Source organism: Leopardus geoffroyi, chromosome A2 (assembly GCF_018350155.1).
Source record: "Leopardus geoffroyi isolate Oge1 chromosome A2, O.geoffroyi_Oge1_pat1.0, whole genome shotgun sequence".
NCBI lineage: Eukaryota > Metazoa > Chordata > Mammalia > Carnivora > Felidae > Leopardus > Leopardus geoffroyi.
In genome coordinates, this window is record NC_059331.1 from 104627489 (window position 1) to 104643063 (window position 15575).

The 15575-nt window shown below is 35.1% G+C and overlaps 1 protein-coding gene across 6 annotated transcripts in view; it reads left to right on the forward strand.

The window, feature by feature from the left end:
- PHF14 (PHD finger protein 14) overlaps positions 1-15575 on the forward strand; it is a 209819-nt gene that overhangs the window by 165483 nt on the left and 28761 nt on the right. The window contains exon 18 of one of the 6 annotated variants that reach the window (XM_045494925.1): positions 8682-8763. The exons of 3 other annotated variants lie outside the window; for them this stretch is intronic. In XM_045494925.1, the coding sequence (XP_045350881.1) occupies positions 8682-8693 (12 nt within the window). In that variant the 3' untranslated portion in view covers positions 8694-8763. Of the gene's footprint in view, positions 1-3139; positions 3179-7768; positions 7814-8681; positions 8764-15575 lie in introns of those variants that run through there. 2 more of the 6 variants (XM_045494921.1, XM_045494923.1) reach the window with 2 other exon arrangements.

Here is a 15575-nt window from a genome sequence, read left to right on the forward strand (position 1 = left end):
GATGTAAGAGAGTCGTCCATATTCACTCATCTGAATGTTGCTGTCCAGTTTTCCCAACACCATTTGATGAAGAGACTGTCTTTCTTCCATTGGATATTCTTTCCTGCTTTGTCAAAAATGAGTTGGCTATATACCTGTGGGTCCATTTCTGGGTTCTCTATTCTGTTCCATTGATCTATGTGTCTGTTCTTATACCAGTTCCATACTGTCTTGATGATTACAGCTCTGTAATATGGGCTAAAGTCCGGGATTGTGATGCCTCCAGCTTTGGTTTTCTATTTCAGGATTGCTTTGGCAGTTTGTGGTTTTTTGTCATTTTATATAGATTTTAGGATTGTTTGTTCTAGCTCTGTGAAGAATGCTGGTGTTATTTGGATTGCATTGAGTGTGTAGATTGCTTTAGGTAGTATAGACATTTTAACAGTATTTGTTCTCCAATCCGTGAGCATGGAATGTTTTTCCATTTTTTTGTGTCTTCATTTTCTTTCATAAGCTTTCTATAGTTTTCATTCAGTATATAGATTTTTCACCTCTGTGGCTAGGTTTATTCCTAGTTATTTTATGATTTTTGGTGCAATTGTAAATGGGAGCGATTCCTTGATTTCTCTTTCTGCTGCTTCATTATTGGTGTATAGAAATGCAGCTGATTTCTGTATATTGATTTTGTATCCTGTGACTTTGCTGAATTCATGGATCAGTTCTAGGAGTTTTTTTGTGGAGTCTTTTGGGTTTTCCACATAGATAATCATGTCTTCTACAAAGCGTGAGTTTCACTTCCTCCTTGCTGATTTGGATGCCTTTTATTTCTTTGTGTTGTTTGTCTGAATGCTGAGGCTGGGACTTCCAGTACTATGTTGAATAACAGTGATGATAGTGGACATCCCTGTCGTGTTCTTGACCTTAGGGGGAAACCTCTCAGTTTTTCCCTGTTGAGGATATTAGTGGTGGATCTTTCATAAATGGCTTTTATAATCTTGAGGTATGATCCTTCTATCCCTACTTTCTTGAGGGTTTTTATCAAGAAAGGATGTTGTATTTTGTCAAATGCTTTTTCTGCATCAAATATTATATCTTAATGTTTATCATGAATTGTGAAATTTGAAAATCTGTACTGTGAAAAGAAACTAAAACCAGCCACATTTAGTTTCTTTGCAAAGATAGTCTAAGAATATTCTGATTTGTTCAGTGTCAGCCACTTTGTGTACAAATTGAAAGATTTTGTATATATATTTTTTAATATCAGCATTCTTTTACAGAAAAAAACTCTTATTCAAAAAGAATACCTGTAAGTGGATCAGATCCTAATTATAATATGATTTAGATTCATTTGGGTTAATTCTTTTGCCAGTTTTTTTTTTTTTCAGCCAGAGAATAGAAAATTGTTACCTAACCTATAATTGAAGTTAAAAAATGTCCCCCTCCTCAGATAAAGATATCCCCCTCAGATAAAGATCCATGTGTGTAACTATGTTGTTCTACCATTTTCTACCTGTGACCTCCCATAGCCCTCTTGGTTCTGAAGTGATTTCAGTTCTACAAGTTTTTTTAGCTTTAATATATTGTTCTCTTTTTTTCCTCTGAACTATATTCATATGCTAAATTTAAACTCTGGTCACCTAAGATGCAATCTATTTTAATGTTTTCTCTGAAGGTTTCTTAAAGGTTTATGTTGTAGTGTTATATCTTCATTGAAGTTAAGATGGTTTTTTGTTAAATGTACCTTCAATAATGGCTACAAATGATTATCTGGTTCACTGGCTTGAAAACTCTTTAAAGTATGCATATAGAGGTTACAATTTTTAAGAATCACTTTGAAAAGTTCAGGCTGCATCAGTTCATTTTTATTAGTTCACTTTTGTGTTCGTGAGGGACTAGACTGTTTTCTCAACTTTCAAAGACTATGCATTATAGTATTGTGTGAATTCTATTTCTAGAATCAGATTTCTAGATTTAGATGACCAGATACCTGTGAATCAGTTTCCAAAGCACAGATAGGTAACTTAAAGCAATTCATGAATATAAGGTATTTCAGCATTATTTCCTTATGTTAATGCGGCAGTTTCAACAACAATAACAAAATCATTACTTAATAACTCAATTTAAAATTTATTCTAGTATCTACTCATTAAATTTAGTTACCAGTTATTAATTTGTCCCCACTGGAAGTCATTTTAGGATTGTGAACGAAATAGATATTTTCAGAAAACATTCTGCTTTTTTACAAGAAGGCAAAGTGCCCTATGATTTAGACACTTGTCTACCTTTTCTCTCTGACTAGTGACAGTGTAGCAGTTTTAACCTGTTTGCAGCATGACTACATTAAGTACCATTTTATTCTCCATTTCTTTTTGAGTGCTCCCAAGTCTACTACTCAAGAATCTAATTTTTGCAGTGAAATAAATTTTATGATTTAGCTGTTCCAAAATCCCCCAATTTTTTCTTTTTTTCCTACTCTTTCTCCCCTCCTCATTTTTCCCTGAGGTGTAGTCAATACTCTAAGTGTTTGTGGTCTATTATCACTAAAAAAACAAACAAACAAAAAAACCTTCTCTAGGATAGTAATCTTATAGGGTCAAATATGGTTAGTTGCTTTTTAAATTAATATTAGTAGTTTTTACTCACCATAGCAATTTGAGAAAAAAAAAATCCTGCAGTCTGAAATTGATACCAGTATTCAATTAATTTTAAATGAAGAGTGTAAAAGACAATAGAAGTGATCTTATCTGTTTTCCATGTTAAAGGACTATTCAGATTCCTATTTTTAAAATAGTAGTCTTTCATTTTTATTCAGATATAAATAGATTTTGTTCTTGAATTTAACACCAGATACAAACAGAAAGCAACTTAATTCTTTCTTCCTAGTGCCTTTAAACAAGCTCCGCTGAATCTTCTTTTCTCCAGTGACTCCAGGGCATATCTCATGGTGTTTCCAGTCTCCTTAAGGGATTATTTGTGTGTGTGTGTGTGTGTGTGTGTGTGTGTGTGTGTGTGTGTGTGTGTGTATAAATCTAGTCTAGTTTAATGTCAAGGCTTCATTCTCTCAACCAGTTAAAACTTCTCCTCTCACCAGCTCAGGCCTGCTTCAACCTAGAAAATCTAGAGTTTGATGGGGCCATTCTGAACTTCGACTCTTTGCTAGGTTTTGGTGATTTCTCATTGTTAGGACTTGCCTACCTGCAGTTCCTTAGATGTGAGTAAGAGATGGATGCCTTCTCCTGTGTGTTTCTTACAACTCATTTTCAGAACTGAAGTTCCTTTTGTCTCTTCTTTGCTTGGTATCACCTCATTCCCAATAGGCTGTCCTCTCTAGCTAGATCCCTTTCTAGATAACCAGAGTCTTCTCTCTTCCACATCTCATCATTATTCCTAAGATAAGCACATACACACTCTTGCTCTGTAAGCTCAGAAAGAAAGTCATTCCATCTGTGGCCCTGATTTTTTTTTCTGTGCTGCTCTGCCACTACAGCTAGACAGACACGGATCACCACTCAGTCTCTGTGACCCTCAGACTTGTAGGGGGAAACGCTTAGAGTACTTTTCAGAAAATTCCTCTCATAGAGGGACTCCCTTTAAAACATCTCTTCTAAAGAAATCCTTTCTTTCTTATCTCACCTTTACTTCTCTAATGAATTGTCAGACCAATTTTTTTGTGTGTGAGGCTTTGAAGTAAATATTTTCTGAAGTATTTTATCAGTGCATATCTTTAAAAAATGAAATTTCAGACCATTTATGATATACAGAGAGAGCAGATTTCACCCAAGCCATGAATCCTTTAATGTAAGTATGTCAAATACCCTGTCACCATGACTCAAATCAAGGTTTTTATTTTTTTTTTAGTTTTTGTCACTTCTTCACATACTCTCTACCAGTTCCTCAGCTCTTCAAGGTCCCTAGGCCCTCCTCTTCCTTTTGATTTTATCCCTCTCTTTTTAAAACAATTTTTGGGGGGCACGTGGGTGGTTCAGTTGGTTGAGCATCTGACTTCAGCTCAGGTCATGATCTCACGGTTTATGAGTTAAAGCCCCACATCGGGCTCCCTGCTGTCAGTGCAGAGCCCGCTTCAGATCCTCTGTCCCTCCTCTCTATCCCTCCCCAGCTTGCACTCTCTCAAAAATAAAAATATATATATATTTCAAAACATGAAACCCGTTTTTTGGCATTTAATGTATACTTTAGAAAAAACATTAGAGCCCTCTAATTCCCCAGCTCTCTCTGAATCCATTGTTCTGTTTTGTTTTGGTTTTAAGTTTATTTATTTATTTTGAAAGAGAGAGAGAGTGAGTGAGCTGGGAGAGGGACAGAGAGAGAGGGAGAGAAAATGCTTAGCAGGATCCGCAGTGTCAATGCAGAGCCCAGTACAGAGCTCAAACCCCTGAACTGTGAGATCATGACCTGAGCCGAAGTAAGATATTTGACTGAGGCACCCAGGAGCCCCTCTGGATCCATTGTATTGTTTCATCTTAACTGTTTTTTTCTTCTGGCCAGAAATAACTGGAAGAACTTGGGAATCTAGATTCACTACAAATTTATGCCTCCTACATTAAACCACATCTCATTGCTGTCTTATGTGAGCTCCTTATCAGATTTCTTGTGGCAGCTATTTCAAATCTTTGCCACATATCTCAAGTCTGTTTCATTCCCAGCATCCTCATTTTTTCAAGAGGACTCTATCTCTTAACTTCACTGAGGAAAAGGGCCTGTATCCACATCTTCTCCCCTCTCAACTTGAGAAATAATCTTTCATACTTTTCCTAATTCAATTTTCATTACTCTCTACCTCAGTCTCTTATTTCCTGTCTCAGGAGGAAAAAAAAATGTTTGTTTTTGTTCCTCCAAAAATCATCCTTCCCTTCAAAATCTGGTTTTCTATTCTCAGTAAGCCATTATACACACTTTTTCCAAATCAGTCTTTTTGAAAGATTATTTTTCACTTGCCCTTCCAGGATAAAAAACTCAAGGAAGGAGTTCTCCATTGTCCATACTGTAGGGCAGACATCAGGGTTTAACCGTGACTTCCAAGGCTATCTGTAATCTGCCTCCACACTAATACTACAGATAGCTCTCTTTCAGCTTAAGTCCTAGTTTCTCTACAGTCTTTAGGACCAGACTGATTTCTTTTTCATTTCTTTGCTAGACTATTCATTTGGCATTCAGGAGAGGTTTCTTTGCATTCTTATTCATCTTTTTATGTGGAGGCTCTTTTTACGAGCTAGATTACAAATGCGAATGGGACAGAATATTTCTTTCATACTTTCTTGAAGACTGGGAGTTTCAATGTTATACATAATTTTTTCTAAGATAGATTTAAAATTGTTTCTAGTGGTCCTTCACTGCTAGCTTATTTCCTATTAGTTGTTACTAAAATTACTTTCTAAACTTTCATTTTGTTGAATGACAATGGAAATAGTTCAGATTCTGTTTTTTTGCCTTACATGCCCAAGGCTATTTGTTGAAACAACAAACGCTGTCTGAAAATGTAAATTTCTGCCAGCCATGACCCAAATATGTATAAAAGACCAAGAGTAAAAGACATAAGAAAATATCTGTTCAGCAACTTTAAAATAATATCTTTTCTCAGAATAGTTTCTATCCCTGTCTAGTTCACTCAGCATTTCTGCTAATATCTACAAGTACCTGTTGATTATAGTAAATTTCTTTGAAGTAGAGATACAGTTTTAAATTAAAAAGAAATTGTCTTCTCCAGAACGAAGAACACTGGCATTGTCTAAGAGGGTAAAATTAATCTTAAAAAATAGCTATATTTCATATTTTTTGTACATAAATTGAGAAGAAACAGTATTATTTATAAAGGTATTTTCTTTCTCACCATAGCCCTACCAATATGTCTGCAAGAGTAACCTTATGTTATTGAATGAAATCTGTATTGTATTCAAAGGTATGCCACATACTGCACTAGGTACTTGACATATACTAAGATAATAAGGCATGAATCTGGCCCTTTGGGTGGATAATACCTCATTTGAATGTAATTATGAAAACTAGGTAGCATTTGATAGGAATGTAAGTGAGGATAGGCTAAGTTATGCAACACAAACCCCAAAATCTCAAAATTTTACTGGATTAACACAAGTTGAATTCTCATGCAAAATAACATATCAATACAGATTGGCAGAGTGATGCTGCACATGCTAGTAACTTGGGGACTGAAGCTGAAGGCAGTTTTATTTCAACATAGGTAGTCCCTGGTACTGTAGCAGGAAATATGGCAAATTGCAGAATGGCTTTTTAAAATTATGTTTGGAAACTTACACACATATCACTCCAGCTTACATTTCATAAATTACATAGTTAAACCTACCTTTAAGATGCCAGGGAAGTTGGGGGCTCCTAGGTGGCTCAGTTGGTTAAGCATCTGACTCTTGATTTTGGCTCAGGTCATGATCTCATGGTTCATGAGTTCAAGCCCCCTGAATCAGACTCTGTGCTGACAGTGCAGAGCCTGGTTGGGATTCTCCCTCTCTCTGCCCGCCCCCCCCAACTTGTTCTTTCTCTTTCTTTCACCCTCCCTCCCTCCCCCCCTCTCTCAAAATAAATAAACTTTTAAAAAAAGATGGCACCTGGGTGGCTCAGTCGGTAAAGTGTCCAACTCTTGGTTTTGTCTCAGGTCATGATCTTGTGGTTTCATGAGTTCACAGGCCCTTTGCTGGCAGCATGGAGCTTGCTTGGGATTCTCTCTCTTCCTTTCTTTCTTCCCCACCCCCATTCGCACTGTCTCTCTCTCTCTCTAAATAAATAAATTTAAAAAAAAGAAAAATCAAACCAAAGAAGTATAATGCTGCTATATGCTACCATACTTAAAAGGCCTTTCTGGTATTTGAAGCAACATAGGGGAATCCATGGAGAAAAAAAATGTGTGTATAGTTTCTATGGGGGTAACTGCATAAAAGTTTGAAAAGTGTAGTAATAGTTAACTAATGTTTAAAAAAAACTTTTTTAATAAAAATTTGAGCGGGGGCAGTTTTAAGCTTACAGGAACTGAGTGGCAAGTATAGAGAGTTTCCATATGCCCCCTCATTCTTGTTCTCGTATTAACATTTTGAATTACTGCGGTACATTTTGTTACAATTAATGAGGCACTATTTGAAGTCCACAATTTATATTAGGATTCACTGTATTGTATATTTCATAGGTTTTGAAAAATTTATGATAACATATATCCACCTGTACAGGATCATTCAGAATAGACTGTCCAAAACAATCTCTTGTGCTCTACCTATTTACCCCTCCATCCCTTCCCTCAAACCTCTGGCAACCACAGATCTTTTTCCTGTTTCCATAGTTTTGCCCGTTCCACATGTCATATAGTTGGAATCATACAACATATATGAGAAGAGCATAGCTGGAGTACTGAAACTCTGTGACTTCAAGACTTATTCTAAAGCAACAGTAATCAAGATAACGTGGTATATATTTTTTAAAAAAAGACAATGTAATATTAGCAAAAGAGCAGACATATAGATCAGTGCAACACAATCGACAGTCCAGAAATAGACCCTTATATATATGGCAGAGACAGAGGGAGACAGAGGATCCAAAGCAAGCTCTGTGCTGACAGCAGAGAGCCTGATGCAGGGCTCAAACCCACAAACTGTGAGATCATGCCCTGAGCCAAAGGCAGATGCTTAACTGACTGAGCCACCCAGGCACCCCTATAAGTCTCTTAACTTTGTCAAAAGAATAAAAGTCTTCTTGCATATATATGTGTGTTCAAAGCATACTTACACATAATATCCTTTTATCTTTGCAGGCGCTGGAACCCACCTCTTTCTTTACTTGACATACCCTCCTAAGGCCTATAAACTTGGTTTTATTCATTCTGTCATCAGTGCCCCTCATTACTTCTTCTGGTACAATATTTCCTGAGAAAGTAGTCTCTTCAATGTTCTCAGGGTTCCTATAATCTTAGTCAAATAGTCTCCTTCAGGAATACACTCAAAATCATACAATCTAGGTAACTGGGTAAACTTCGGTGAATGACTTAATCTCTGCCTCATTTCTTCATTTTAAAATGGAGACCATAATAAATAATACTTACTCATTGGAGCTTTGGTGTGGGGCTATTTTATCTGTGTTTTAGAGTTTGGTTATATTGTCGATGAACCTGACCAGTATCTAATTCACTTTTCCATTCAGTTGAATGTTCACAAGAAAAAGAAATGAAATGGTTTTAATAAGATAAAGATGAAAGGGCGCCTGGGTAGGTCAGTTGGTTGAACATTGACTCTTGACTTCGGCTGGGGTCATGATCTCATGATCATGGGATCAAGCCCCCTTTCCAGCTCTGTGTTGAGCGTGGATTGTGCTTGGAATTCTCTCTGCCTCTCCTACCATTCTCCCTGCCTTAAAAAAAAAAAAAAAGATGAAGTGTATGTATATTTTATGTCTATTACTTACAGAACACTGAGAACACGTCCATTGTTTTCACTTTTTTCATTTGAGGATCATCTAAAATTATTTTAATAGAACTATAATTTTTTAAATACTCCTTAAAAATTTAATTTTAAGCAAGGGTTAATTTTTTTGTGTATTTTTCATGGTAAAGAAATGGCTTTTTTTTTTTTTCCCATTGCAACTCCAACTTTGTTAAGGAGCAGTTTCCTGCATTGCTAATGTCAAATGTAACTTTAGCTTTCAATTCATTGCTGTGGTTGTGTTTCCAGAGCCTGCTGTAAGAGATAAACCCATTGCAAATGAAGACAGCATTCATTTCCTTCCACCTCAGGCCACACAGAATTGATTGAGGTAATAAAATGACAGCACCTTGTAATATACTGAAGGCTCTTTAATTCGAAAACCAGTTCAAACCTGATTCAGAGCTTGTTTAAAGCTAATTTATAGCTTGCATAATTTTTAGCTGGCCGACCAAGGTAAAGGATGATATATGAAAACTGATAAAGAATTAACTTATGATACATTCAGACTTGTCTTATTAAAGTCAACTGGAATTAAAAAACAGAGGTGGGAGGGGAATGGCAGAAAAAATTGGTAAGCTTTGCTTCACATAGGTTAGCATTGTTGACAACAGTTTAAATTTTTCATCCTCTCATTTCAGACCTAAATTCTTGTCCTGTCTTTGTAAAATCAGTTCTATTTGCATTTCTTGTATTTTAAAGTCCTTCATTTTTCATCACATATGTATTAAGGTTGGCGAGGCTGGGTGCAGTTAGCAGCTGCTCTGACTTCCACCGTGCCAAATCATGCCACGTTGGCAGTGCTGCTGCTGAATAGTTGTGTCTGTTAGCATTTAATTCAGTCTTTTTCAGGATGCAAGGGGAAAGGAGTTAGAACTCTTCAGTTTTATTTGGGCTGAAAAAATCAGTAGGCTTTTTGCCTTTGTGGGCTGTTTTTATCTATTGGAGTGTATTTATCTTTTTTGACCCATAAATAACATAACTACCATAGTAAAGTATTCTATACTCTGAATGAAACCAAATTTTCAGAAATTTCAAGTCAGCATTCATGAATAAAAAATGGATTACATTTTCCTTTTTTATATTTAAATCCTTTACATAGTTATTGATGTGGTTTGAAGTGTTGAGGTTCAGAGCCCACAGCCAAGAAAGAATTGAGATGTCTTCCGTGTGAAAAGGCAGTTTTATGAAAGCACCAGGACAGGACCAGTGGGCAGAAAGAGCTGCCCTGGGATTGTGAGGAGTGACTGATTATATACTTGGGTGTTGGGGGAGGTGAAGGTAAGGGACATTTCCGAAAGGACTTTCATACGCTAAAGAAGACTCACAGAACCTTGGAGGCCCAGCTACTGTCACGCTAAAGTTGTTTTTGCCTCTAATAAAGCATTAACATTAAGACAGTTGCAAGTTCCTGGAGGAGTGTTACACTCTGTCGGCCTCAAGTATTTGTCAGTGGGCTGCACGTTATATCAAAATTTAATTTTATCTACATTTCTCTGCCTTTGTTCCCCACATCAGTTACAGCTTTCTTGTCTTTAAAGAAAGGCTGGGCACATTTTTGGCCATACGCTATTATTATAGGATCCTAGGAAATGTTGAAACTGAGAAGGGCATTTGCCATCCTTAACCCTGTGTATCAGCTTAGTCCATTGCAAATGTTTTGGATATCTCAGCTAAAAATATCAATAAACATATATAAACATAATTTACATATATGAGACCGTATTCTCATATTCTGTAATCTTTTTTTTTAATGTTTGTTTATTTTGAGAGAAAGAGATTGTGAGTAGCAGCACACAGGGAATGGGCAGACAGAGGCAGACAGAAAATCCCAAGCAGGTTCTGTGCTAACAGCACAGAGTCCAGCGCAGGGCTGGATCCCACAGAACCATGAGATCAGGACCTTAGCTGACGTTGTAAGCTCAACTAACTAAGCTACTCAGGTGCCCCTGTAATTTCTCCAGTTCAGCTTGTCTAGCTATTTTGTGAGGTATTAAGACAAAAAAGATTATGGTTAATCTAATTATGCCCATAGTAAACATGGCCATAATTAATTACTCTTTTGAAAATTACAAAGAGGTACGTGCTTATTACGGAATAATATATAAATATGAAAATAGAAACCAGTTAGGGAATAGCCATTGCTAGCATTGTTATTTTTTTCTATGTGTATTTTTAAAGATCTTAACATAACGTAACATATGCCATGCATTCTGAGGGCAGAGTTGCTCCAAGGGGACAAAAATTGGTTCTCACAGGAATAAAAACCAAAGAGGGTTTGTGACCTCTATCGCTGAACCTTTTCTGATAAAATCTTATTTTTAGTATTTAATTTGTCTCAGGTTTTCTTGGGTATCGCACAAGAAATACTATCATTGAGATCACGAAGAATACACAAAAATGTATAATGATCAATAAAACAGTGACAAACAAATGGTTGTGATCATATGACATTTCATCAATTGCTTTATCTTGAAGTTATTTCACATTTGCCTGCTGGCTGTTATTGGCCATCTTGTGGATGCTGTTTATAACTTTGGCTTTAAGAATAAAAAGATTTGTTATTTACTATTATAAACATTATTTAATCCATCATTAATTATTTCAGTTCCTGAAATTAGAAAATACTGACAATATATGAATGATTATTTAGCAGCTATTTTCTCTTATCAAGCAAAACCTAAAGTTCACTAAAATTTTAAGACTTTTAAGACTTTTAAGACACGACTTAATTTTTCAGTTACTTTTACTAGAAATGTAATAGTTTGAATGATTTAAGTTTTGCACTGTTATTCTTACATGTTTATGTTACATGTAACTTGACATTATAATTTTTAAATTTTCTAATGTTATTTTATGATTTAAGTATAGTAGACACACAGTGGTACATTAGTTTCAGGTGTACATCATGATTGGACAACAGTATAGTTTACATTTTGCTCACCACAGGTGTAGCTGCCTCTGGCACCACACAATTCTATAACAGTATCATTGACAGTATTCCTTATGCTGTGCTTTTTATTCCTGTAATTTATACATTACAGAGGAAGCCTGTATCTCTCACTCCCTTTTGCCCATTTTGCTCATCCCCCAATTCCCCTCCCCTCTGGCAACCATCAGTTTTTTTCAGTATTTATAGGTCTGGTTCTGCTTCTTGTTTATTCATTTGTGTTTTTTAGATTCCACATGAGTGAAATTATATGGTATTTGTCTGTCTAGGTCTGACTTATTTCACTTAGCATTGTACTCTCTGCTCTATCCCTGTTGTTGCAAATGGCAAGATCTCCTCCTCTTTTATTGCTAGTAAAATTCCATTTTGGGGATGTGTGCATATAACATCTTCCATATCCATTCATCTGTGGATGGACACCTAAGTTGCTTCCGTATCTTGGCTATTGTAAATAATGCTGCAGTAAACATAGTTTATTAGTGTTTTTATTTTCTTTGGGTAAATTTAAAAATTCTGGTTTTAGTTTTTTGAGGAACTTCCAAACTGTTTTCCACAGTGACTATACCAATTTACATTCATACCAACAGCACACTAGGGTTCAATTTTCTCCTTATCTTTGTCAACACTTGTCTTTTTGATTTTAACCATTCTGACAGGTATAAGGTGATATCTCATTGTGATTTTGATTTGCATTTCTCTAATGATCAGTGATGTTGAGAATCTTTCATGAATCTGTTGGTCATCTGTTAAGTCTTCTTCGGAAAAATGTCTAATCGGGTCCTCTGCCCATTTTTTAATTGGATTATTTTGACCTAATTTATATAAATTAAGATTACTCAGCAATTGTAGTTACACAGTTAAGTTACATATTAATAGCTTTTAATTTTAAATTTGTTAAATTATAAAAATTTATATTTAGTCATTCATAACCTTAAAGAGTTAAGCTCTTTTTAAGCATAAAGCTTAACTCCTTTTTATTATATAAAGTACAGCTATACAAACAGCACGTACACAGATATGCAATATATCTGTGGCATTAAAATTTCATGGGAGGCACTTATGAAAAAATTTTCTTAAAAAAATTTTTTTTAACATTCATTTTTTGAGAGACAGACATAGCGTGAGTAGGGGAGGGACAAAGAGAAGGGAGGGACAGAGAGAGAGGGAGACACAGAATCTGATGCAGGCTCTATCTAGGCTCTGAACTGACAGCACAGAGCCCAACATGGGGCTCGAACTCGCAGACCATGAGATCTTGACCTGAGCCGAAGTCAGATACTTAACCAACTGAGCCACCCAGGCGCCCCTACTTATGAAAAAAATTTCTAAGAAAACTCTTTGGGGGATGCTAATAACAAAGGGTTGAGAAACACTAGCATAAACAACTTTTACATTGCTCTTTTCCTTAATATTCCAAAATAAGCATTAAGGGGTAGCTGAGTGTTCCAGTTGGTTAAGTGTCAAACCTTTTTTTTTTAATAAAGTTTTTTTTTTTTTTTTTTTTTAATGTTTACTTACTTATTTTGAGAGCAAGCAAGAGGGGAGGCGTAGAGAGAGGGAGAAAGACAAAATCCCAAGCAGGTTCCATGGCTCAGCATGGAGCTGGACAGACATGGGGCAAGATCATGACCTGAGCCGAAATCCAGAGTCTGACACTTAACTAGCTGAGCCACCCAGGCACCCCTAAGTGTCAGACTACGGATCTCAGCTTAGGTCATGATGTCACAGTTAACGAGACAGAGCCTAGCATGGGGCTCTGTGCTGACAGCATAAGGAGCTTGCTTGGGATTCTCTGTCTCTGCCCTTCCCTGCGCAGTCTTTCTCTCTTTCTCTCTCTCTCTCTCTCTCAAAATAAATAAATATTTAAAAAAATTATTTTTTCATAAAGTCAGTTTTGTGACCTACACACGGTGTATGTTGCTAAATTAAGAAGTAAATAGATCTATTTGTGACATCAGTCATTATAATCAGTTTTATTTGAAACATATTTTGAGATCATAATCCATAAATATCCATAAAGTACTAGATCACTTTGTGATTGTTGAAGACAGAATTGTAAATATCTATGTAGAGAGTGAAACATAAGTCTTAATAAATCTAAGTTTCAGTAGGATTCCTTTGTAACATTTTTTGTGTGTTACTATTTGAAGTCTTTCAAATGATCTGACCTTTGTTTTACTATGTCCCTTCTGGTTTGTATGCATATTTTTGTCTTCTATAATTCTAGGGTTTGATTTATGAGTCTTCTTATTCACACACATTAATGCCTTTACCCTGGCCACTACTATACTATGAAGATTCAAAAACGAGTAAGACATTTTATTTAATAATTACTTAAAAATGGGAGCCAAATAGAATTCTTCCTCTGAGTAATTCTATCTCATTGGGAAACAGGCATGTAAATTGAAAGACTAAAGACCTATTACTCTCCTTTAAAAGTCCCAGGTATATGAAAAAATTAAAAAATAAAAATAAAGTCCAAGGTATATGATACTATTGTTTCATGGAGCCAAGCAAGCAAATACTTGGCCGAATGAAGTACAACAATGACAAACGTTTTACCATATAAATCATATATATTTTACACTAATAATATTTTAATTTCTAAAACGTACCTCATGTCTATATTTCCAATAATTATTTTCAGAAAAACAGATTCTAGGAGACAAGCACACTAAGACTGAGAATTGTATATTTTTTATTGTTATTGTGTATGGCTTGAAGACATATTTCTTTTTTATTTATTTACCTCCATTCTTATTTGGTTCAAAGTCACTAAATTTTAAAACTTCTTGACTTCAACCATATAATATACAAATTTATTTTTAAAAATAGCATTCCAAATTTTTAAGTGAATTTGGGGCCTTTGTAACAGGTGATTTTGAAACCCAAATAATGTAACCAAATGGAAACATATGGTTGTTATATTTTTCTCATTTTTATAGCTCTAGAAGGATGTTCTTTTTAGAGCAAATATTTTATTTTTTCCCTGTATGAGTTCTTACAATCTATTAAAACAAAGACTTTGGAGATATTCTCACCACAGAAATCTCAGGGACTAGAACTGCCTGCAAAAAAAAAAAAAAAAAAAACAAAACAAAACAAAACACAACTATTTTCATATTTACAACATTTATGTAAGAACATTTTGTTTTATAAGCAGACTGCTTTTTAGATATGTTCTTCCAGTCCCACTGAAATTAACAATAAAAAGAAGTTGGGTTCAAAGTAATTTTAAGCAAAAATTATGCCTAGCACAGAACTAATTTAAAAATTTACAGATTTATTTACAAGTGACCTATTAAGAGAAAACATTTAATTTGTATATAAGACATTTATCTATATTTAACCTTCAGAGTCATTGTGTTTATTTCAATGTATACTTGGTTCTTCTAACATTTGGAGGGTATTAACACGACTTAGTAGCATTTGCATATAGGAAGATTCATTTTAGAAACTCTATTCTCTGAGTAGCTTTATGTATTGACCTAGGTAAAAGCATGATCAAGTTAACTAATTGTCCATTCTTATTAACTTCATATTGAGAGGAAAGTAGACAAACAGAAATCATCAGCCTTTAATTTGAAATAAAACATTTTACAAAGTTGTATTATGTTTAAATGAAGAATGTATTTTACATTAACCCTAAAGTATAAGTGATTTAAAATGTTAAAAGGCAAATGTATGGAGTATACCAAGCATTTAGCTTTGTTTCTGAAAGAAATGAAAAATAAATTACAAAAAATGAAAAAGTCGAAGAGTAACTTTTGGTGTATCTTTTAAGGTACCAAAAGTTATAGTAGGAATACAAAATATAGTAAATGTTCTTAGAATTGATGAGAGTTAAGTAAAATTTTCCATAGGATATGATGTACTCTTACAAATAATGTACTAAGACATCATTATAATCAAGTTCATATAATAAGGCATTGACTTCTGGATTCCTGAGTGTGGGGATGAGCTGGCTTCTGATGCCAGTTATTTGCAGAGCCACAAGTCTTTACCCATTTCTACATATTATTCTACACAAATCCCTGTGTATGTCCCTACACACATTTTTTTTTATATGTGATTCTGCACATGTCTCTTTACACCAACCTTTTTATACCCCTATATACATCCTTACAGACATTCTGACACATTCTACACATATCCCTACACACTGAGCCCTTGCAGAGCCTTTTCCAAGACCC